Source organism: Somniosus microcephalus, chromosome 3 (genome assembly GCF_052327205.1).
Source record: "Somniosus microcephalus isolate GS21.2 chromosome 3, FLI_Smic_1.0, whole genome shotgun sequence".
Lineage (NCBI taxonomy): Eukaryota > Metazoa > Chordata > Chondrichthyes > Squaliformes > Somniosidae > Somniosus > Somniosus microcephalus.
The window spans coordinates 249,244,940-249,268,929 of record NC_140989.1 but is presented as its reverse complement, the minus strand read 5'-3'; the positions used below and the strand labels follow the sequence as shown (position 1 = coordinate 249,268,929).

At 43.0% G+C, this 23,990-nt stretch overlaps 1 protein-coding gene across 1 annotated transcript in view; it reads left to right on the top strand.

The window, feature by feature from the left end:
- The first annotated feature begins 1,769 nt into the window (after positions 1-1,769).
- LOC147121817 (podocin-like) overlaps positions 1,770-23,990 on the top strand; it is a 37,714-nt gene continuing 15,493 nt past the window's right edge. The window contains exons 1-4 of the mRNA XM_085982325.1: positions 1,770-2,897; positions 9,918-10,021; positions 10,418-10,490; positions 11,468-11,550. Coding sequence (XP_085838451.1) covers positions 2,555-2,897; positions 9,918-10,021; positions 10,418-10,490; positions 11,468-11,550 — 603 coding nt within the window. The 5' untranslated portion in view covers positions 1,770-2,554. The remainder of the gene's footprint in view (positions 2,898-9,917; positions 10,022-10,417; positions 10,491-11,467; positions 11,551-23,990) is intronic.

Genomic DNA, 23,990 nt, shown 5'->3' with positions numbered 1-23,990 from the left:
CTGCCGCACCTATTCTGACGATGCCACCTTCCATACCAGTGCTTCCGGCATGTCTTCCATTTTCCTCAACCGAGGATTCCCCCCTACCGTGGTTGACATGGCCCTCGACCATGTCCGTTCCATTTCCCGCATTTCTGCTCTCACCCCTTTCCTTCCCTCCCCTCCCAGAACCATGATGGGGTTCCCCTTGTCCTCACCTTTCACCACACCAGCCTCCACATTCAACGGATCATCCTCCACCATTTCTGCCACCTCCAGCATGATCCCACCACCAAACACATCTTCCCCTCCCCTCCCCTTTCAGAATTCTGAAGCGACCGCCTCCTCCGCGACACCCTGATCCACTCCTCAATCACCCCTAACACCCACTCCCCTTCCCACGGCACCTTCCAATGCAACCTGCCCTTTTACCGCCTCCTTTCCCACTGTCCAGGGCCCCAAACACTCCTTCCAGGTGAAACAGCGATTTACTTGTACTTCTTGCAATTTAGTATACTGTATTTGCTGCTCATGATGCAGTCTACTCTACATTGGGGAGACCAAATGCAGATTGGGTGACTACTTTGTGGAACACCTCCATTCAGTCTGTAAGCATGACTCTGAGTTTCCGGTCGCCTGTCACTTTAATTCTCCGCTCCACTCCCACTCTGACCTCTCTGTCCTCTGCCTTTTACACTGTTCCAACGAAGCTCAACGTAAGCTCGAGGAACAGCACCTCATCTTTTGATTAGGCACTTTACAGCCTTCTGGACTCAACATCGAGTTCAACAATTTCAGGCCATAACTTCTGCCCCTATTTTTTCACATGGCAGCTGTTGTTGATTCTGCCATTCCCATTTACACCTCATCTAGACTCATCTTTTGTTTCATTACTTGTCCCATTACCATCTCCTTTTGCTTTGTACTATCATACCTTTTGTCATTTAATCTATCCTGCTTTTCAGCCTATCACAGACCTTCCCTTTTGTTCTTTCCTCCCCTCCCCCTTTCCCTGCCCCTGCACTTACTTAAAATCTGTTGCATCTCTAATTTTTTTCAGTTCTGACAAAAGGTCATCGACCTGAAACATTAACTCTGTCTCTCTCTTCACAGATGCTGCCTGACCTGCTGAGTATTTACAGCATTTTCTGCTTTTATTGCTAATAACACACTGCCTGACTAATATATGATTGGAGAACCAGTCAGTAAATCTAACCTTTGCACTTTCTAGCAGGGAACATTAGATAGCAATCTAGTTAGGAACAGGAGCACAAGCTGATTTTTCCATCCATAGCCCAAGGGCATTATTGTAGTGTTCCAACTATTATCCTGGATAGCTCACCAACAGCTTGCAATTATATAGTGCCCATAACATAATAAATGTCGCAGGGCAATTGAGGAATTTCTATGGTAGAAATGAATGTTTAGCAGTAGTAGAAGATGAAATTAGATGAGGTCACCGAAGGCATGGTGTGGAGATGCCAGTGTTGGACTGGGGTGGACAAATGTAAGAAGTCACACAACACCAGGTTATAGTCCAACAGTTTTATTTGAAATCACAAGCTTTTGGAGCGCTGCTCCTTTGTCAGGACACCATTCACACTTTTGATTGCTGTGATTATCTCTCTGCCGAGGTGTGATAAATGGCAGTTAGAAAGATTACCTGTAATCATCTGGCATTATTCTCTGACTATATCATCTGTGTCTATAGGCATCTCTCCACTTCACCTGATGAAGGAGCAGCGCTCCGAAAGCTTGTGATTTCAAATAAAACTGTTGGACTATAACCTGGTGTTGTGTGACTTCTTACCGAAGGCATGGTTGAAGGGATCATTCTCAGGAGGTTTTTGAAGGTGGACAGATATCAAGGCAGAAGGTTTTAGGCAGACAGTTTCAAAATGTAGGGTCAAGATAGATGAACGCCGTGCCATAAATCATGGAACAGAAGGAGTGGGAGTTGCACAGGAGGTCAGTATTGAAAGAGCAGAGGGCACACAAAAGCTCAGCAGAAATCAGGCATTGAAGCTGGCACCTTTTGATGTGCACGACTTAGTACCACACAAGATAGTGCCTTCATCCACTAAGCCATCGGGGAGCCATTGAGTGGTTTTAAAGGATAAAGCACAGGCTCAAAGCTGTACCCAAAAGTGTGCATTATGACATTATTTGGCAACCCAGTTAAATATACTTCTTTTATATAGCAGTTGCTCTGGTCAGGCACACATCAGCCCAATCTACACTCAGATTCATATACAATGTAGTAACACAGCCCAACTATCCATGATTATTTCAGTCATCCAGCACTTTTTTAGTGCAGCAGTGGAGGCCCACTATCTCATAAGGGTGACTTTAATTAAATCTGAGGAGACAGTCACTCCCTTTCACAACAGTAAAATGTTTAGAAAAACGCGAACCTGGGTATTTAGTTAATCAAATATGACTCTTGGCATCTTTCCAGTTCAGGGAGGAGAGTCCGAGCTGCCTATGAAAAATAAACAGCCCACAAGTATAAATAGCAAGGACATCTTTAATTTGCACTGAGGGTAAGCTTTCAACCAGTGGATCTGTAAGAACAATGGAAAGGAACTCCAGGACTTTATCCCGTTCTTCAAAGAATTCACAAAAAAGACAAAAAGATTTTTCCACTGGGGAAAAAGGCGTACAAAACAATAACATGAAAAGCGGCAGTAGGAGCTCCAGTATGAACAAGGGCAAAACTATCCAAACGAGAAACACAGCGAGACAGGACTCAAAGAGGAAAACAGAGAGAAATGAGAAGATACAGCTGGAAAGCTCCCTCAGTGCTGATGGCAAGGTGACGAGCTCCACTGTAGTGGACGTGGACAATGTAGTGAGCTCAGGCGAGGATGAGAATGTGGAGCACATTGCCCAGATTGAAATGGAAACACCAGAGGAAGGTAAGGGAGCAGGGGGAGAGCAATGGACTGCACTTCAAAAATAACTAAAAAATTGTTGGGTTGGAATCAGATTTTGTGTCTTTCCCCTTCCCCCAACAAAAGATGCTTGCCCTTTACGTGCTATTTTCAATCCTTTTCACTACGAGTCCACAAGGCTCTTGCATCAGATTCAAATTGAGAATGGTTGACTAATGCAAGAATTAAACATAGTTATTATCAAATGGTGCAACTCTGCAGCTTTCAATGATAAACCATTTAGGTATCATCCAACTGCTGAAAAGGGCACCTTATGGTAAAAAGTAGTTTTTTTAAAAATATTGTATAAAAATATAAATTACCTGATTACTCTCTTTAATGCTCAACAGCCTGGCTCATGAAGATTGATTATTTAAATTTAATTCCTCTCTTTTTGGTCTCCTAGGAGAGGGAGCATGTTCCAAAGTCTGTACGAGAATAACATGAATATGTACAATGACTTCCCATTATATGTGTGAAGACATATGAGAGAAATTCAGTATAGCCCCGCTCGGGCCGCTAAAACTTTAAACGTTGAAAACTTAGCACCAGGTGCTAATCATTCTCGCCTCCCACAAAATTCAGTTTTAGCACTCCAAGAGGGAAGTGGAGCGCTAAATCAAGCGCTAACCACTTCTCTTAGGGCGCTAAAGTGTGTGAGAGGAGCAGTAGCGGCAGAGCGCTGGAGAATGTGCAGTGCAGGATCCAGACTGGTGTGAAGAATAAAGTTTGGCATATCTGACCACCACTGCCTTTAATTATCGTTTCCCAAGCGACCAGCTGAGGTGACAACGCCCCCTGTTGCTGCTGTTGTTGACGCCCAGCGATGCAGCAGAGGGCTGGAGCGAATTTCACGTCCGGGGTAGTAACGGGGCACTGCGCACTTGATGACATCACGATCTACGGGGCGCTAGAGACCGAGGCGGTAAGTGTTAGCGCCAGCGCAAAACCGCCAGAGAAATTCGCGGGCGTAGCTGAATTCACCGCGCCCGGTTGCTAACCCCTTAGCACCCCATTACTGCCCCCACCCCCGCAGGTGCTAATGGGAGGCGCAAAGCAGCCGAATTTCTAGCCCTATATAATTTTTTTTCCCTTTTTCCTTTAAATGAGGAAATAATGTAAGGATATAGGTTAGGTTCTGACTCACATTCTTGCAGACTGCTCCCTAGTACATTCATAGAATCATAGTATGATAATATTAATTACTTTAAGTTCCTCACTCTCATTAGACCCTTGGTTCCCCATAATTTCAGGTATGTCTCTCACACTTTGTATACAATTAATTATTTTGGAGTGCCGCAACTGTTGTTATAGGAACAGGAGTAGGCTATTTATCCCCTCAAGCCTCTTCTGCCATTCAATGAGATCATAGCTGATCTGCGACCTAACTCCATATGCCCCATATCCCTTAAAACCTTTGGTTAATAGAAATCTATCAATTTCAGATATAAAATTAACAATTGACCTAGCATCAACTGCCGTTTGCAGTAGAGAGTTCCCATCTTCTACCACCCTAACTTCACTCCTGAAAGATCTGACTCTAATTTTTAGGCTATGTCTCCGAGTCCTAGACTCCCCAACCAGCAGAAATAGTTTCACTCTATCTACCCTATCAGTTCCCTTTTAATATCTTGAAAACTTTGATCAAATCACCCCTTAATCTTCTAAATTCCAGGGAATACAACACTAGTTTATGTAATCTCTCCTCGTAATGCAACAGTTGGGAGTCCAGGTATCATTCTGGTAAATCTACGCTGCACTCCCTCCAAGGGCAATATATCCTTCCTAAGGTGTGGTGCCCAGAACTGCTCACAGTACTCCAGGTGTGGTCTAGCCAGGGCTTTGTATAGCTATAGCATGACTTCTAACCCCTTGTATTCTAGTCCTCTAGATATAAAGGTCAGCAATCCATTAGCCTTTTTCATTATTTTTTGTACCCATCCATGACATTTTAATGATCTATGAACATGGACCCCCCTAAGTCTCTTTCGACCTCCACCGTTTCTAGCTTTTTACCATTTAGAAAGTACTCTGATCTATCCGTTTTAGGTCCAAAGTGAATGACCTCACACTTGCCTATATTGAAATCCATTATGCCACAGTTTTGCCCATTCACTTAATCTAGTAATGTCTCTTTATAATTTTATGCTTCCATCTACATTGCTTACAATGCCGCCTATCTTTGAGTCATCGGCAAACTTGGATATGTGGCTCTTTGTCCCATCATCTAAGTCATTAATAAATACAATGAATAGTTGAGACCCCAACACAAATCCCTGTGGGATGTCACTAGTCATACCATGCTAATTAGAGTACATGCCCATTATCCCTACTTTCTGTCTCCTGCCGCTCAGCCAATCTCCTGAATAATTTGCCCTCATGAACATAAGAACATAGGAAATAGGAGCTGAAGTATGCGATTTGGCCCTTTGAGCCTGCTCTGCCATTCAACAAGATCATGGCTGATCTTCTACCTCTTCAACTCCACCTTCCCGCACTATCCCCATATCCCATAATTCCCTTAGTTCCCAGAAAATTTATCGACCTCTGTCCTAAATATACTCAATGACTGAGCATCTACAGCTCTCTGGGGTAGAGAATTCCAAAGATTCACAACCTTTTGAGTGAAGAAATTTCTCCTCATCTCAGTCCTAAATGGCCAACCCCTCATTCTGAGACTGTGACCCCGTGTTCCAGCCAAGGGAAACATTTTCTCAGCATTAACCCTGTCAAGCCCCTTAAGAATTTTATATGTTTCAATTAGATTACCTCTCATTCTTCTAAACCCTAGGGAATATAGGCCTAGTCTACTCAATCTCTCCTCATAGGACAATCCCCCCATCCCGGGAATCAGTCTAGTGAACCTTTGTCTAAGGCAAGTATGTCTTTCCTTAGGTAAGGAGACCAAAACTGTACACAATACTCCAGGTGTGGTCTCACCAATGCCCTGTATAATTGTAGTAAGACTTCTTTACTCTTATACTCTAATCCCTTTGTAAGAAAAGCTAACATACCATTAGCTTTCCATATTGCTTGCTGTACCTGCATGTTAACTTTCTGTGATTCATGTACAAGGACACCCAGGTCCCGCTGAATGCAAACATTTCCCAGTCTCTCACTATTCAAAAAATATTTTGCTTTTTTGTTTTTCCTACCAAAGTGGATTACTTCACCCTTCCCCACATTGTATTCCAGTTGCCATGTTCTTGCCCACTCAGTCAACATGTCTTTATCTCTCTGCAGCCTCTTTGCGTCCTCCTCACAGCTTACTTTCCCATCTAACTTTGTATCATTAGCAAGCTTGGATACATTATACTCAGTCCCTTCATCTAAGTCAGTAATATAGATTGTAAATAGCTGAGGCCCAAGCACTGATCCTTGCGGTACCCCGCTAGTTACAGCCTGCCAACCCAAAAAAGTCCCGTTTATTCCTACTCTCTGTTTTCTGTCCATTAACCAATCCTCAATCCATGCTGAAATATTAACCCCAATCCCATGAGTCCTAATTTTGTGTAATAATCTCTTGTGTGGCACCTTATCGAATGCTTTTTGAAAATCCTAATACACTACATCCATTGGTTCCCCATTATCCATCCTACTAGTTACATCTTCAAAAAACTCTCCAACAGATTTGTCAAACACGATTTCCCTTTCATAAAACCATGTTGACTCTGTCTAATCATATTACGATTTTCCAAGTGCCCTGTTACCACTTCCCTAATAATAGATTCTAGCATTTTGCCTACTACTGATGTCAGGCTAACTGGCCTATTGTTCCGCGATTTTTCTCTTCCTCCTTTCTTAAATAGCGGGGTTATGTTTGCTACCTTCCAATCCTTGGGGACTGTTCTAGAGTCTAGGGAATTCTGGAAGATTAATACCAGTGCATCCACCATCTCTGCAGCTACCTCTTTTAAAACCCTAGGATGCAGGTCTTCAGGTCCAGGGGATTTGTCGCCACTTAGTCCCATTCATTTCTCCAGTACTATGTCTTTACTTATACTGATTTCTTTAAGTTCCTCATTCTCTCTAGACCCTTGGTTCCCCATTATTTCTGAAATGTTTTTTGTGTCTTCTACCATGAAGCCAGATACGAAGTATTTGTTTAATGTCTCTGCCATTTCCTTATTGCCCATTATAATTTCTCCTGTCTCTGCCTCCAATGGGCCCACATTTACTTTCACTAATCTCTTCATATTTATATACCTATAGAAACATTTACAATCTGATATTATGTCTCGTGCTAATTTACTCACATTTTCTTTTTTCTCTTTCCTTATCAATTTTTTGGTCCTCCTTTGCTGAATTCTATAACCCTCCCAATCCTCAGGCTTACTACGCTTTTTTGGCAATATTATAAGCCTCTTCCTTTGATCTAATACTATCTTTAACTTTTCTTGTTATTCACGGTTGGACCACTTTTCCTGAGGGATTTTTGTGCCTTTACGGAATGTATATATTTATGTATTAATTCTTTAACTGCTATCCATTGATGTCTACCGTCATACCTTTTAATGTAGTTTCCCAATCTACCTTAGCCAACTCATCCCTCATACCCACGTAGTTTGCTTTGTTTAGATTTTAAACCCTAGTTTCAGACTTAACTAAAATCACTTTCAAACTCAATATAAAATTCTAAGATGTTATGGTCACTCTTCCCTAAAGGCCCCTTTACTACAAGGTTATTAATTAACCCTTTCTCATACTAGATCTAAAATAGCCTGTTCCCTAGTTGGTTCCTCAACATACTGATCTAGAAAACTATCTTGTATACATTTCATGAACTCATCCCCCACACTATTACTGCAAATTTGGTTTGCCCAGTCTATATGTAGATTAAAGTCTCCCATGATTACTGTAGTATCCTTGTTACATGCGTCTCCTATTTCCTGATTGATACTCTGCCCTACATTACGGCGACTATTTGGGGGCCAATCAACAACTCCCACCAATGTTTTCTGCCCCTTGCTGTTTCTTAGCTCCACCCAAACTGATTTGATTTCTTGATTTTCAGAGCCAAGATCCTTTCTTTCTACTGTCTTTATCCCATCCTTTATTACCCCTCCTCCTTTTCCATTTTGCCTATCTCTTCTAAAAGTTAAGTATCCTGGAATATTTAGTTCACAACCTTGGTCATTTGCAACCACGTCTCCGTAATGGCTATTAGATCAAACCTATTAATTTCTATCTGCGCTAGTAAATCATTTATTTTGTTGCGAATGCTTTGCAAATTCAGATATAGTGCCTTTAGCTTGACTTTTTTCTATTTTTCCCTGATGTCATCTTAGTCACTGATGCCCTATTACCTTTGTTACTCTCTCTGTCCCTTCCTGACCTATTCTGTTTATTTTTACCCTAAACTTTGCTCTGCTCTAGAGCCTTGACATTTCCCTTGTTGCTTTTAAATTTACTCTTTCCTGAATCCTTCCCCACCCCCTTCATTAGTTTAGGACTTCAACTTCAACTTTATCTAACAGTTTCTTATGAGGGACTTTATGAAATTACTTCTGGAAGTCCATATAATTAACATGCATAGACATTCAGCTATATAAATACAAGTTGTTGTTGTTGTTGTCCACTACTTTAGTCACCACTTCAAAAAATTCAATCAATTCAATTCAATTTTTCAATTCAATTTCAATTTTATTTGTCACATAACCAAATACAACAAGTGAAATCCAGTTAGTGAAATGCTTTTTTCTTAACGAGCCAAGTGCACCAAGCAACAAAGGACACTTAGCTGCCTGGTACGCACGGAGCCCGCAAGGACGGCAGCCATCTTCATCGGCGCCATCACAATAAGGTCCACTCTCGCCTCACTCCGCCTTTCCCGCACTCCTGCCCGACAATCTTCAGCCGCCGTGGTACCGACGTCCCGGGGCCGATCAGGTTCATCAGGCATGACCTACCCTTTACAAATCCATGCTAGCTCTCGCTGATCAGCTGAAAATTTTCACAGTGTTTAGTCACTCCATTCTTAATTATAGACTCTAGTCATTTCCCGACAACAAATGTTAGGATAACTGGTTTATAATTCCCTGGTTACTCTCTCTCACCTTTCTTAAATAGCGAAGTGACATGTGCAATTTTCCAATCTAAAGGAACGGTTCCTGAACCAAGAGAACTTTGGAAGATCATAGATAGGGCAACTTCAATGTTCTCTCGATTCAGGAACCGTTTCTTTAAAACCCTGGGATGGAAACCATCTGGTCTTGGGGATTTGTCACTCTTTAGTGCCATTATTTTCTTCATTACTGTTAATTTGCTTACGTTAATTTTGGTGAGTCCCCATCCCTGAGTCAATATTAGTTTCCTTGGGATATCCGGCATGCTATCATCTTCCTCTACTGTAAATACTGACGCAAAGTAATTATTTAACATGTCTGTCATTTCCTTATTTTCATTTATAATATCACGGTCATCAGTTTTTAAGGGGCTCATATTACTCTTAACCACCCTGTTTTTCCTCATATAATTGTAAAAGTTTTTTGTGTTGATTTTGATATCCCTTGCAAATTTCTTTTCGTACTCCCATTTTGTAGCTCTTACTATCTGTTTTGTCACCCTTTGCTGTTCTTTGTATGTCTCCCAGTTGCCAGGATCTATGCTATCTTTTGCATTCTTGTATGCTTTTTCCTTTAGTTTTATGCTGTCCCTTACCTCTTTAGTGTTTGTTTGGCAAGCAGAGCCCTTGCCCTTAGGGGTATAAACTGGTTCTGTATCACGTTAAATTATTTTTTTGAACACCTCCCACTGATCTTCTGTCGTTTTACCCATTAACAGATTTGCCCGGTTTACTGTGGACAGTCTCTGTCTCATCCTGTTGAAGTCAGCCTTCTGAGAGAACAAAATTTGTGGGGGTGTGGGGAAAGGACAAGTAGAGCATAATACAGGAAACCTGGCAGATAGTTCTTGGATTATGTTTAAGCACGGTATAGTTTCACCTTAATAGAAACAGACTGTAGTGAAATTAATCTAATATGCCTGTCTGCTCTTTTTAATCAGGTATCAAGCACCAAAGTCCAGGGATCTGTGAGTGTATTCTCACATTCCTCTCTTTGCTACTGGTTCTTCTCTTATTCCCAGTCTCGGTCTGGTTCTGTGTTAAGGCAAGTATATTGCTATCAAAGGGCTGCAAAATGCATTTTTGGGAGAATTGGTTCAGTGGGTATGAGGTATCTCTCAGGGTTTAATACTTGACTCTCAACTAGTAGGTCGTGTGTTTAAGTCTAGGTGGTGGCCATCATTTACTGAGCTGGGCGCATTCAGTAATTTCTCAGCAGTATGTCACATTACGGAGTGCTACACATAAAAGAAACATTACCATCCCAGACAGAAGAAAACTGACATAAAAACAGAAAACATTATAATTGCATCGCAAGGCAGTCAGTATCTAAAAGGAATATTGTGTAAATCTTGTGATTTACTAAACAGGAAATGGCTGGATTATATGCCTGTAACTAATGCTCACCAGTGTGATAATCATCCTTTCTTTTGTGGTGCAGATAGTCCAAGAATACGAGCGTGCGGTGATATTCAGACTGGGACGACTGCTACCAGGGAGAGCCAGGGGGCCAGGTAGGTGTCTGTACTTTCAGTGACACATTACGTTGGTGGCACATTGCTGTCAATCATATTTTGTTTCTAAACAAGATGAAGTTTAGGCATTTTGCCTTGATGATACTGGCTTTTAAAAGAGAAAATATCACTCAGTGAATTATCAGCCAGAACCTCAGTTTCAGTGTATAAGAATTTTGACTTATATATCATCATTGTGGAAGCATCATCACTACAAGGGCTGCAGTGTTTCAAGGAAAAGGCCCACTACCATTCTCTCAGGGCAACCAGGGATAGGCAATAACACCCACATCCAAAAACAAATATTAAGAAACCCAGGGATTAGATTGAACTAGTTAGATGCACATAATACAGTGGGCCCGTAGGATGTAGCATTACTACACAGTGCATTGCAACTTGCCAATCTTAGGTGTCCACCAAGATGCATTTGGATAGTATCAATTTATCTCTGGACTTTGAGTGGACATTTAGATTTTTAATAGGCATAGATAAGTGGAAGTGATATTATTTTAAACAGACCCAGTTTTAGTAGGATTTAGCAAAGACTAATACCATGAGACAATCAACAAGGCCCTCCTACTTTAGGGAAGAGCACCCCAGAATTTAGGGAACTGAGGGAGGGCCAATGTAAAGGAAGTTGTAATGTTGCTGTAATGTTTCTCAATGACTGACAATCCATTAGATAAAAGGGTAATTTCACTGATCCCATGCTCCCAGCAGGTGATTGCACTTGAAGGGCGTGCAGGTTGGACACTTGTTGCTACAATGTTATAGCTGTATTTTCAATCTACAGCTCCTTTGAAGGTGACACCCTACTAAGAGAGTGGGATCAGTAAATTTATTCTAAGATGTCTTAGCAATATTACTTGGGTTTCTCTTAAAGCAGTCAGAAAGTGCTCCGCTACTGATACAAAAGATCAGTGAAAGAGGGTAAGATTTTTATTATATAAGTGGTCGTTCATTGGTTCTCATTATAGGTCTCTTCTTCTTCATGCCGTGTCTGGACACTTACCACAAAGTGGATCTACGTGTCAAAACCTTGGAGATCCCATTTCATGAAGTAAGTCGCCAAAAGGCAATGAGATGTTAAAAATGCAATGAATAAAGCACAAGCCCCAGGCAATGCATGTAGCCAACCTGAAGAGCTATCAACATCTGGAACAAACTTGTCAGTGCAAGTGGTTGAACAAGGAACTTTAAGAGGTTTCAAAAAGGAAACAGACAAGTTCCTGGCATCTGAAGGGATTCATGGTTATTACATGAAAATGATATAGAGATTTTTTACAGGGACATGAGAGAATAATTGGTTGGACAGGCTAAATGGACCAGTAGTTATTTTCTTATCTAACATATTATGTTCATGTACTTCTCCAAGCAAACTGCAGCTTGATAACTGGAACACTGGTGCAATTAAACAAATTGCATTTAATCAGATTCTCCTGGTAAAGAATAATCTATTTACAGAAGAGTACGGATTTTCCACTTGCATTCACCCAATTTTACATCAGGTGTCTGCCCACTTTATGCATTGCAAGCATTTCTGGTAGAAGAAAATACAGGGGCAGGAAGCAGCAGTCTGAAGCAGGTGAGAGCTACATTAAAATATACGAACAGTCTGCTGTTAACAAGTATCATGGGTCTACAATAAATATTATCTTGGGCTCAGTGATGTTAAGCAGTCAACCTCCTTTCTCAACTGGTTCACAACAACACATTTCGAGTAAGCATGAGACTTCATAGTGGAGTATACGGAACAGACTTTATTGATACACTGCAAAGGTGATCGGTATTTAACTGTATACAGAGAATGACTTTACCGGTTCTGTATCTTTAGAGTACACTCTGAGATACTATTGAAAACCATGACCTTTTATACACCATATTTTGACTACATCAAAGGAAAATGTCAAAATGACATATCTATTTCCCAAATCCTTTGAAAACAGAATATCTATGTAAATAGTTTGCAATTGTTTACCTCAGAACCACTTCCCTTAAACAACACTTCCTGACATAACATTTTCTAGCATCTTTGACCAATCTGTATCTAACAGATATCTACTTCCCATGTTTATTACCCTAAAACCAAACATTAACCATTCATGGGTGATGTCATTACTAACACTTATTCTCTTACACAAGCACTTTACATTTCAGAAAACAAGCAAGGCCTTTCCTCACGACACTTCAATGTCATCCTTTTTATATCGGAAAGCCTGACAATGCATTCCTTTTACAACACTAAAATGTCACCCTATTTATATCTTGGAAAACCAGGGAAACCTGTTGCTTTAAGATATAAAGAAGTTTGACTGTTAACCCTTAACTCCCCAAGATGTCCAACATACATCTCTCCAGGATGTCTAACATATTCACCACTTTTTATTTCTTCTAATGCATGCTCATATAATGAGGTAGACTGTTTATACAGTATATTTCTAGTCCATAGGTGCTGAACTTTATTTTAAACTTTCACCCACCATTCATGATTTCCGAGGGTAGATGTCCCCTTTTCAACATTAGCATTACATCATATCATATACACTGTCAGTCATTTCATGTTAGGTTTTTAAACTACAGAAGTTTTGTCTAAGTTTAACTTGGGTAATATTACACCTCATGAAAGAAACAAAGAATATCATAATACATTGTACGGACCAAGTGCTGGAAGGTGGGATTAGGCTGGCTAGCTCTTTGTCAGACGGCACGGACAAGGTGGGCCGAATGGCCTCCTTCTGTGCTGTAAATTTCTATGATTCTATGTACGGAACATTACAGATCAAGTAATCATGGACTTAAAAGAAGTCTCCAGCTCTTCTTTTACAATTATGCATCTTGTGGATATTCTTGCTAAATATAATTTCCCACTAACCTTCAGTTATTCCAATTCCATTGTGATCTCCACCCTGAATTTTAGAAATCAAAGATCTATGTCCCTCTTTACTTTAATTTCAATCCCTCTGATAGGTACCAGTGCGTTCAGTTCTATATTGTCTCATTAAAAGTTCAGTTTCGCTATGGAATATGTGTCAGTGCCTTTAAAAGTTGCCTCGCTCCCCTGAGCCACATTAACCGTTTCATGTCGTGCTATTGTCAAATAACTGAGCATGTCTGAGACCCGTTCTTCAGTGCATCTTCACTATGCATTTCCAAATGCTAGTTGCCTCATGCGCAACATATCACATTTGCACACAGTATCCCGATATCATACCACAATTGACATCAGATACAAGCCATTCCTGGGCTTTTAAGTTATCTTATGAAAAGATTGGAGGTCTCTTCACATCTCTTCCTGCACAGTCCCAATGTCTAGGGTAGTGGCCAGGCTATCAAATACATTTTTTCAGTTTTCAGTATAGGCAAAGACACAAACATCGCAAAGAGAAACCTTTCAATTAATGTTTCTCACCTACACTTTCCTGGCTTTCAATAGAATTTACATTGATACCAAATTGAAATCTTTTCAGGTATCATGTTACTCAGAGATGCACTCAATTTACAATTTACAATTTAAATCGCTTTATTGGCATGATAAGTTACATCTTATGTTGCCAAAGCATCAAAATACATTTATGGTTTAGCACATAAACGCAGTTCTATTCATACAGTGTATAAACAGGTATATCCCTGAGTGTATAAATATACATTCGCATTGTTTATATATATTTTTTTCTTAGTTTACTGGTTGTCCCTCTGTTCATGGCAAGCTGTAACATAGTGCGCCGCCAGTGTTATACAGCTTCTCTCCTCTCCCAGTAGGAATGGGAGTTTTTGGTTGTCATTCAGATTTCTGAAATCAGGGCATATTTGTGAGAATTTTTGGTAGAAATTCTCCCTGATGCCCTGATATTTTCCACAAGCTGTGAGGAAGTGCATCTCTGTCTCCACCACTCCCTGACTGCAGTGAGAGCATATCCTGTCCTCTCTTGGCAGCCTGGTCTGCCTGTGTCTGCCTTTTTCGATCGCTAGGCTATGTTCGCTAAGTCTGTACCTTGTCAAGGTTCTTCTCAGTTTGTTATCCTTTACCATGGTCAGGTAATCAGCTATGTTGTATTGTCTGTTTAGGGCCAAGTAGCAATTGAGTTTGCTTTGGGTTTTTGTTGTTTCTGCCCAATATGTCAGATATTTTTCCTTTTGCTTAGCGACGATTGTGTTGGGTCGAATTCTTTGTGTTACCCTGTCACTGTCCTGGGGCTGGTTATTGTTAGTATTGTTAGTAGTTACTTCACTGAGTCCCAGGACTAATTGACTGAGGGTATTCTTCTTTATGGTCAGCTCTTGGCATTTCAGGGCGTCGTAGTGATAGCATTGGGGATTGCTCATTTGTAGGTGATTCCAAAATTTGGTGGCTCTTTTTTGGATAGTGATTATTAATGGATATTGGCCTAGTTCCGCCCTGCATGCATTGTTTACTGTTTTCCTTTGAGTCCGGAGGATACTTTTACAGAATTCTGCATGTAGGATCTCAATTGGGTGTTTGTCCCATTTTGCAAATTCTTGTTGAGTTAGCGGTCCCCATACCTCACTGCCATAGAGTGCAATTGGTTCAATTACTGATTTGAAAATTTTGAGCCAAATGCTAATTGGGATTTCTATTTGGATTGATTTTTTGATGGCATAGAAAGCCCTTCTTGCTTTCTCTTTCAGTTCATTCACAGCCAGTTTGAAGTTTCCCGTAGAACTGATTTTTAAGCCCAAGTATGTGTAGTTAGTGGTTTGTTCAATTTTGGTTGTTCCTACTGTGAAATTTATTTTGGGTCCCTGATGTTTGGATCTTTGCTGGAACACAAGGACTTTGGTTTTTTGGGGATTTATTGTCAGGGCCCAAGTCTGGCAGTACGACTCCAGCAGGTCCAGGTTTTGCTGTAGCCCCTCTTTAGTAGGTGACAGCAGAACCAGGTCGTCTGCATAGAGGAGGAATTTAACCTTGGATTCATATAGGGTGAGGCCGGGTGCTGTAGATTGTTCAAGTAGTTTTGCCAATCCATTTATGTAAATATTAAAGAGTGTCGGTGAGATTGGCGAGCCCTGCGTCACCCCCCGCCCCTGTGGGAAGTATTTTGTTTGTTTGTCTCCAATTTTAACTGCACATTTGTTGTTTGTATACATTGATTTAATTACATCATATGTTTTCCCTCCTACCCCACTTTCGATAAGTTTCAGGAATAAACCGTCATGCCAGATGGAGTCGAAAGCCTTCTGGAAATCTACAAAGCATGCGTAGATTTTGCTTTTGTTATGGTGAACGTGTTTGTCAATTAGGGTCTGTAGGGTGAAGATATGATCGGATGTTCTATAGTTTGGCAGGAATCCAATTTGGCTTTTACTCAAGACATTGTGCTCCTCAAGGAAGTTTATAAGTCTTTTGTTTATGATGCTACAGAATACCTTCCCCAGGTTACTGTTTACACAGATGCCTCGATAGTTGTTTGGGTCGATTTTGTCCCCACTTTTGTATATGGGCGTTATGAGTCCTTTGTTCCAGATATCAGGGAAATAACCGACACTCAGAACCAAGTTGAAGAGTTTTAGGATAGCCAGTTTCATTTTGTTGTCTGTGTGTTTAATCATCTCGTTTAGTATGCCGTCTGTCCCGCAGGCTTTTCCTGGTCGCAGGTCCTTGAGTTTTTCAAGAAGTTCTTTTTCTGTTATTATGGCGTCCAGCGGGTTTTGGTTATCTTTTATGGCCATTTCTAGCTTTTCCAGTTTTTTGCATATTTGGTGTTGCTCTGGTCTTAGTGTGTTTTTCTGGTATAATTTTTCAAAGTGGTTTACCCATGTGTCCCCATTTTGAATGGCCAAATCGTCGTGTTGTTTTTTGTGTAGTGTTTTCAAGTTTTCCCAGAAACAATTGGAGTCAATGGATTCCTCCATGGAGCTGAGTGTATTCTTAATATATTGCTCTTTTTTGGTTCTGAGTGTGTTTCTGTATTGTGTTAGTGTCTGACAATAAGTAAGGCGTAGTTCCTCGTTTTCTGGATGTCTGTGTTTTTGGTTTGATATTTTTCTAAGTTTTTTCCTCATGTTATGGCAATCTCGGTCAAACCATTTTTCATAGTTTTTTGTTTTGGGTTTGTTCTTGCGAGCTTTCAAGTTTGCATTTGTTGCCAAATTATCAAAAATATTGTTTAGTTTACTAACTGCCCGGTTTACGCCTTCTTTATTGTGAGTGTATATGTTATCCAGAAAGGTGTCTAAGAGAGCTTGAGTTGATGCATTGCTAATTGTTTTCTGGTATTTTTCCGTGTCGTTTTTGGCCCATCTGTACGATTTTTTGGTGTTGTACAGTTTACTGGGTTGTGTTTCTATGTTGTTTGTTTCTGTCTTTTTGAGGAACATAGTAATTTGACTGTGATCTGACAGTGTTGTTTGTGGTTTGACTGTGAATGCTCTGAAAGAGGATGGGTCTAAGTCTGTAATCATATAGTCTACTGTGCTGCAGCCAAGAGGTGAGCAATAGGTCGATCTTCCTAGGAGGTCTCCTATGAACCTACCATTGACAATGTACAGACCCAGGTTTCGACAGAGCTGTAGTAGCTGTTTTCCGTTGGTATTTGACTGCTTGTCGCAGTTATGCCTGTATGGAAGGGAAGGGATGTCAAAGTGGTTATTCCCGAAAACATAATTGTTTCCCTGATTATTGGTGAAGTCTGGTTCTTCGCCCGTTCTTGAATTGAGGTCCCCACAGATCAACACGTTCCCCTGGGCCTGGTATTGGATAATTTCCCCCTCCATGTTGGAGAAGGTGTCCTCTTTAAAGTACGGGGAATCGATTGGAGGGATATAAAGTGCGCAAATGTAAACATCTTGGGTGTTTGAGATAATCTCCCTCTCAAGTTTGAGCCACATATGGTTTTCGCCCTTTTTTATAAATTTGATGTAATTCTTAAGTTCTGTTTTAAACCAGATCAGTATGCCTCCGGAGTCTCTGCCTTGGGTTACACTTGGTAATTTATTGGAGGGCACCACCAGCTCAGTGTACCCTTGGGGACAGCCAGTGTGTCCTTTTCCTTTATACCAAGTTTCCTGTAAAATGATAATATCTAGGTCTTTAGTTTCATCTATGAACTCTGGGGTCCTACTTTTCACTTCTCGCAGTGAAGAGCGTAGACCTTGGATATTCCAGGTCGAAATATATAAGGATTTCATGTTAAGTTTGATCTTTTACTATGATAGGTTAAAGAGTGGTACGTGTTTGTCGTGTCTAAGTGTGGGAAAAAAAAGATCACATCAGTTGTCTACAAAAGTTAATACAATTTGGTTACAGTTCTTTCTATTAATTAGTCCTTGATCCATAAGGCGGAAGTAGATGCTGCTGCACATCTGCTTATTGTCTCTTAATGGATTGTTTCTGTCTGAGGTATTGCGTACGTCCTGTGCATCTCTCCCTCTGTCTGGCTGGGAGCAGTCCTATTCCCCTGTGGGACAGGAGTGGTGCAGGTCTGACATTGTTGTTTTGCATGGGGATCCTCTCTGGTCTCGGTTGGTGTGTTGGTGGTCCTTGTAGTGTTCCTGATATGTACCCCGCTGATCTCTGGTGGTCGGGGGGGGGGTCCTCTTGGAGTCTGGGTATGGACCCGGTTAAAAGCGACGTCCTTCAGGGCTTTAGCAAGGATCGATATTCTTTGCCTTTGGATGTGGACGTGGTCGTAAAGACATTCCTCATCGAGGGTGGGGTGTTGGGCCAGGTGTACGTTGTGGTTTGATTCGCAGTCTCTTGCTATGCTGGCATTTATCTCATGAATTGTGTTGTTGTTGAAGTCTGTTCTCGGCAATATTGTGGAAACAGTGATTCTAGTGTTTGGAAATGTACTGCTTGCTTTCCTAATCATTGCTCTGAGCGATGTTGCTACTTCTTTCTGTTGGGTCTTTAGGTCATTTGTGCCCGTGTGTATTATTATGTGTTGGGGGGAGCCTAATCTGGCTTTGGTCAGCCATCCCATGGCTCTGTTTGTTGTTGGGCACCAGATCTTTTCTACTTTACTTCTAGGGAATAGCTTTTTCTCCCATAGAAATTTCCCATTTGAGTCTATGAGTATTACGACGTCAGCCTTGTTTGTGTTTACTGTCTGGTGGCTTTCGCTTGGACTCATAGTGTGTGTGCTGGGCTGGGGTGCCTGGTGTGTGCGTACCTCTTGTGAGCGGCCCGCTTGTGGTTCCACGGTGGTGGGGGAAGATTGCGAATCAGTATGCTGGTCGGTCTGTGTGGCACCCCTTGTATTGTGTGTCTGTTGCTTTTGTTCCGTGTGGGAGTGCAGCCGTTCCGTCCGGCTCTGTCTTGTCTTATCTCTAGCCTCTGGTTGCTGGTCTAATGGTGTTTTCTCTCCTCTATGGCTCTCTTCTTTTTCCTGCAGCTCTTTCACCTGATTCCTAAGTAGATTCACCTGGTTCTCAAGTAGCTTCAGCTCTCTCTTGTGTCTCTCCCTCTCCTGATTTTGATTGTCATTCATTTTGAGGAAGTCCTCTCTAAGTTTAACCATCTCTATCTCTAATTGATTAAATTTATCTTTTGGTTGTATCTGGCTGTGTGATCCCGGGGTATGTGTCTGGTCGGCCCTGGTAGGCTCACTCACTTCCTGGCTAGGCTGGTCGGCCCTGGAGGGCTCACTCACTTCCCGGCTATGCTGCTCTTCTCTTGGTGAGCTGGGAATGGTAGGGGGACTATGTGTGGCTTCCTCCCTGGTAGTTATGCTGGTGTTTGTCAGTTGTATCGTGTGGCTGTGGTTCCCCGGGGTTAGTGTCTGGTTTGAACTGTGTGGCTCGTTCACCTCCTGACCAGGCAGATTTTCTCCTGGTAAGTTGTCAATGTTGGGGGGAGTGCGGGCCACTCTGGGGCTGTTCCTTCCCCCCTTAGTTAATTTTTTCAGTGTCCTGAAGGCCGTTGCAAATTTGTCGAGGTTGCCTTGCACTAATATTGTCCCGGTATTGTACGCGTTGACCGTCGTAGTTGAACTGTCTCCTGGTGTGTTAATTTTCATTATGGACCCATTTGCGGTATTTTCTAGCTTAACATTGGTATAGTGTGATTTTATTGCTGTGATCCAAGCCACTGGCTGATCTGAGTAGAAAATGAGGTTACTTTTTGTCCCATTGTTGTAACAGTCAGCAAAAAGTGTTTCTGGTTTTTCTCTCATCTGCTTATGCTTGATCGCTTTTATAGCTTTTTTTGCAGTGTTGGGGGGAATCTGGAAGCGGGGCTGTTGTGGATCTTCTGATTCGCTCATTTTTGGTAAAGTATTGTTGATCTTAGAATAAGCTTTTCTGGGGCCCCGGGTTTGGTGTTTCCCTCTCCCTGTTCGCGAGCTTTCCCGGTCCCCCTCTCCGACCCCGTGGTCCCTGGGCCTCGGCTTCTGGGTTCACCCTTCTCAGGTCTGGGTCTGTGAGCCGCTGTTTCCCGGTGCCTTCGGGCTGTTCCCCTCCCCCTCAGAGGCCTCTGTGCCTCTGTCTCGGCCTGGCTCCTCGGGCCTTTCCCTGGCTTCAGTCTCCCTCCCTGGGCCCTGTACTCACAGTCTTGGTTTGCTTCTGGAAGCCTTCTGGTTGCTCCCCTTCTCCTCAGAGGTCTCTGGGCCTGGCTCCTCGGGCCTTTCCCGGGCTTTCTAGCCCAGCCGCCGCTCGGGTTGTGCCTCGTTCGCCGTTCGGGTGCTGGACTGCGGTCGTCGCTCGGGTGCTGGACTGCGGCCGTCGCTCGGGTGCTGGACTGCGGTCGTCGCTCGGGTGCTGGACTGCGGCCGCCGATCGGGCCGTGTCTCGTTCGCCGCTCGGGCTCCCCGAGTCACCTCGTTCCGGCTGCCGCTGCGTCTCCGTGCGGCCTCCCCGATTCGCCTCGTTTCCCGAAGCGGCCTCCCCGAGTCTCCTCGCTCCGGCTGCCGCTGCGTCTCCGTGCGGCCTTCGCGCCTCGGTTCCCGATGCGGCCGAGTCACCTTGCTTCTGCTGCTGCTGTGGCCCCGTTTGTTTTTTTTTTCCCTTATTTCTTTTTTTTTTCTTTGGCTTTTTTTTTCTAGTTTCCTCTGGTTTTTTTTCCTTTGGTGGTCTTTTCCTTCCTTACTTAATCTAGACTAAACTAAACTTAAACTTAACTAAACAAACTAAACTAACTTAACTAGAACTAAATTTAACTTTAAAACCTTTTTAAACTTGAAATGAACCTTTTTTTTCCCCACTTTAAACACTAAAAACACTAAAAATTCAGCAGCCCATCTTCAGCGTGTGTATTCACTCTGTCTGGCTGTCTGGCACTCACACATCTTTTCCTGTATGTATGTATTATGATATTCTTTGTTTGTATCATGATGTGTAATATTACCCAAGTTTCTGAAATTCATTCATAATCACCTAGGAAAATGATTTTAGAAAAATTACCATTATATAACGATTTCATCTCATTCAGGAGCCCTGGAGAAACTTTACCATCCAATACAATATGATCATTGCCACTTAACAAAAGTTTCCAAATTAATCTAAGTTATCAACACATTTTTTTTCATTCTGTTTAAACTCTTATTGGACCTTTTATTCCCCAAAATTTGCCAGAGAGCAATTCAGTCTGCAAGATGGGGTGTTAGTTATCTTTAACACAACAGTCTCCCCCAAAAAATCTTTCTTAATACACAGTTTGGACTGGACCTTTTGAAAAATAAAATTTGATTATCCCCTTAAATTTCAGGTAAATTTCCCTTCCCAAGTGTTTAAACAGCAATTCACATCAATTTATCGAATCGATTTTAATTTCATAATAAAATTATGTCCAGGTTCATGATTTAATGAAAGAGACAAAAATAGTTGTAATTGTGTTTGGATGCAAGTCGTTTATCGTCCCCCTTGAGCAATGTGTCTTGGAACATAGCATTGGAAAGGCCATGGGCTGGATTTTCTCAGCCCTGAGGAGGCGGGCATGGAGGCGGGACTGCTGGTAAAGTAGCAGAAAGTGGGGGCGGATGGCAAAGCCGCCCCCATCCCGCCTCCGTGCCCTTTTGCCAGGAGGCGGGAAGATGTGCTGCTTCGGGTCCTGTCTCCTGGAGGCGGGAAAGGGATTAAATAGCAAACTGAGAAAAACTTTGAGAATGTACAGACTTAGTGAACATAACCTGGTGATCGAAAAAGGTAGACACAGGCAGACCCGGCTACCAAGAGAGGACAGGATATGCTCTCACTGCAGTCAGGGAGTGGTGGAGACAGAGATGCACTTCCTCACAGCTTGTAGAAAATATCAGGGCATAAGGGAGAATTTCTACCCAAAATTCACAAAAATATGCCCGGAATTCAGAAATTTGAATGACGACCAAAAACTCCCATACCTACTAGGGGAAGAGAGAAATTGTGTAACACTAGCGGCACACTATGTTACAGCTTGCCATAAACAGAGGGACAACCACTAAATATAAGAAAAGAGTATATATAAATTATATGAAAGTATATTTATACACTATGGGAAATATCTGTTTATACACTGTATGGATAGATCTGTATTTTTGTGAACAAACATGAATGTTTTTCGATGCTTTGGCAACATAAGATGTAACTTGTCATGCCAATAAAGTGATTTGAATTGAATTGTGTTACACAAATTCTTGCAGCTTTAAAAACCTGCAGATCAGTAGAAACGAAACATGGGGGGAGAAATTCGGTATCGTTCCGTTTGGGGCGCAATTATCGGACGGGCGCAAAGTTTAGCGCGTGGCGCCAATTATCGCCTCTGACTGCAAACTTGGCTTTTATCGCCCCTGGAGGTGATTGGAGCGCTAAATCAGGTGCTGCACATCTGTCTTAAGGCACAAAGGCCAAGGAGCGAGGCGCTAACTCAGAGCTCGGGTGCAGCGCAGGTGATGTCAGTTAGCGATGGAACACAGACACACTGGTGCCAGCCAGTTCTTAAAGGGGAGGGTCGATCTTGCTCTCCAGCCACACCCTGCTCATTGGAGCCTTGAATCTCGGCCTGGAGAGACCTGTGACTACATTTCCAGCCAAGGACTATGGAGAGGGGAAGAGAATGAGCTCAGCGCTTCAGCGTGCGGGCCTTGGAGGCTCTGGTTGGTGCGTTGGAGCGCAGAAGATCTATATTCTACCCTGAGAGTGGCAGGAGGCCTTTGCCACGCGAGTACAGAAGAGTGTGGCGGGAAGTGGCTCAGAACGTCTCCTCCGGGAGCATGGTGCCCAGGACCTATACTCAATGTCGAAAAAAGTTCAACGACCTCACTCGGGTCGTCAGGGTGAGTGGCTTTTTTTCAATACATCTCTATCCCTCCATTTCAACCTCACTCTATGGTCAGAGGGTCTTAAAACCCCAATGCCCAACACTTATCCAACACCTATGGCCCTCTCATGAAACACACATGCACATTCCACACTTTGCATACAGTAAGGGCTATTCAACTATGGGAAGCACATCAGGCAAGACCATGGCTGCATACAGTAAGGGCTATTCAATTATGGGAGGCACATCAGGCAAGACCATGGCTGTATATTTACTTAGACGCCGTCCTTTTTCTTGCAGGCCAAGCTATCTCATAACAGGAGACAGCAGCAACGGACAGGTGAAGGGCGGCCTCAGCTGCAACCCCTCAGCGATCTTGAGGCGCATGTCTACAGGATTGTGGCAAGCCAGGTGATTGGTCCCATCGCCCCTGGAGAGGTCGACCCCGTTTGGTAAGGTCATCAGCTTTCTCTCCTCTCTCATTCCACCTGTCCCTCACAACACCAGCCTTTGACACTTTCAATCCAACTTACTAAATCGCTCCACTCCTTCCTCCCTTACTGGCCCCCTGTCCTGACGCTAAAGCCACTCTTGTACCTCCCTGCTTTCAAATGGTGATTCACCAGCTGAGGAGACGGGCCCTCAAGCTGCCAGTGGGAGCGAAGCTGCAGGTGAGGAGGAAGAGGAAGCTGGAGCATCAGCGCCACCCTCTCCTGAGGAAGCCCATGCCCACACTGGGACCACATCTTTCCTGGAGGGGAGCAGGAAGGGTCTGATGAGGGTGAAGCTCTGGGACCCAGTGGGCTGCAGCAACATGATGTGGCTAGGGAAGCTCGGGGGCCTTCTCCCCTGAGGGAGAGTAGGCCAGCGAGTCCTGCTGCACTGGACACAGAGGAGGAGCGGCTCACCGCTGAAATGAACATCCAGGTGGTGGACATGCACACTCAGCTCATGGGTGCAGTGGGAAGGGTGCCCGAATGCACTGAAGCACTAGCAAGGAGTGTGGAGCACTTCGCTGTAGCACAGGCGGATGCCTCGCAAATGCTTAGTGCTGCAATTCAGTCACTGGCTGCCGTGATCCAATCTCAGACTGGTCTCATGCAGACTCAGAATGAGGCCTCGCAAGCACTGACTGCTGCCATTGTCGCTGGTTCAGACACATTTCCCCGGGGCTCTCACCGTGCTGTAGCAGGCCAGCAATCTGTGCTCCAGCAGATTGCTCTGGATGCTGAGGTGCTGCCCCATGGGAGTGCCAGTGTGTTGGTCAAGCAGGGAGTTGCTGTCCTCTCTCAAGATGACAGCATTCCTGC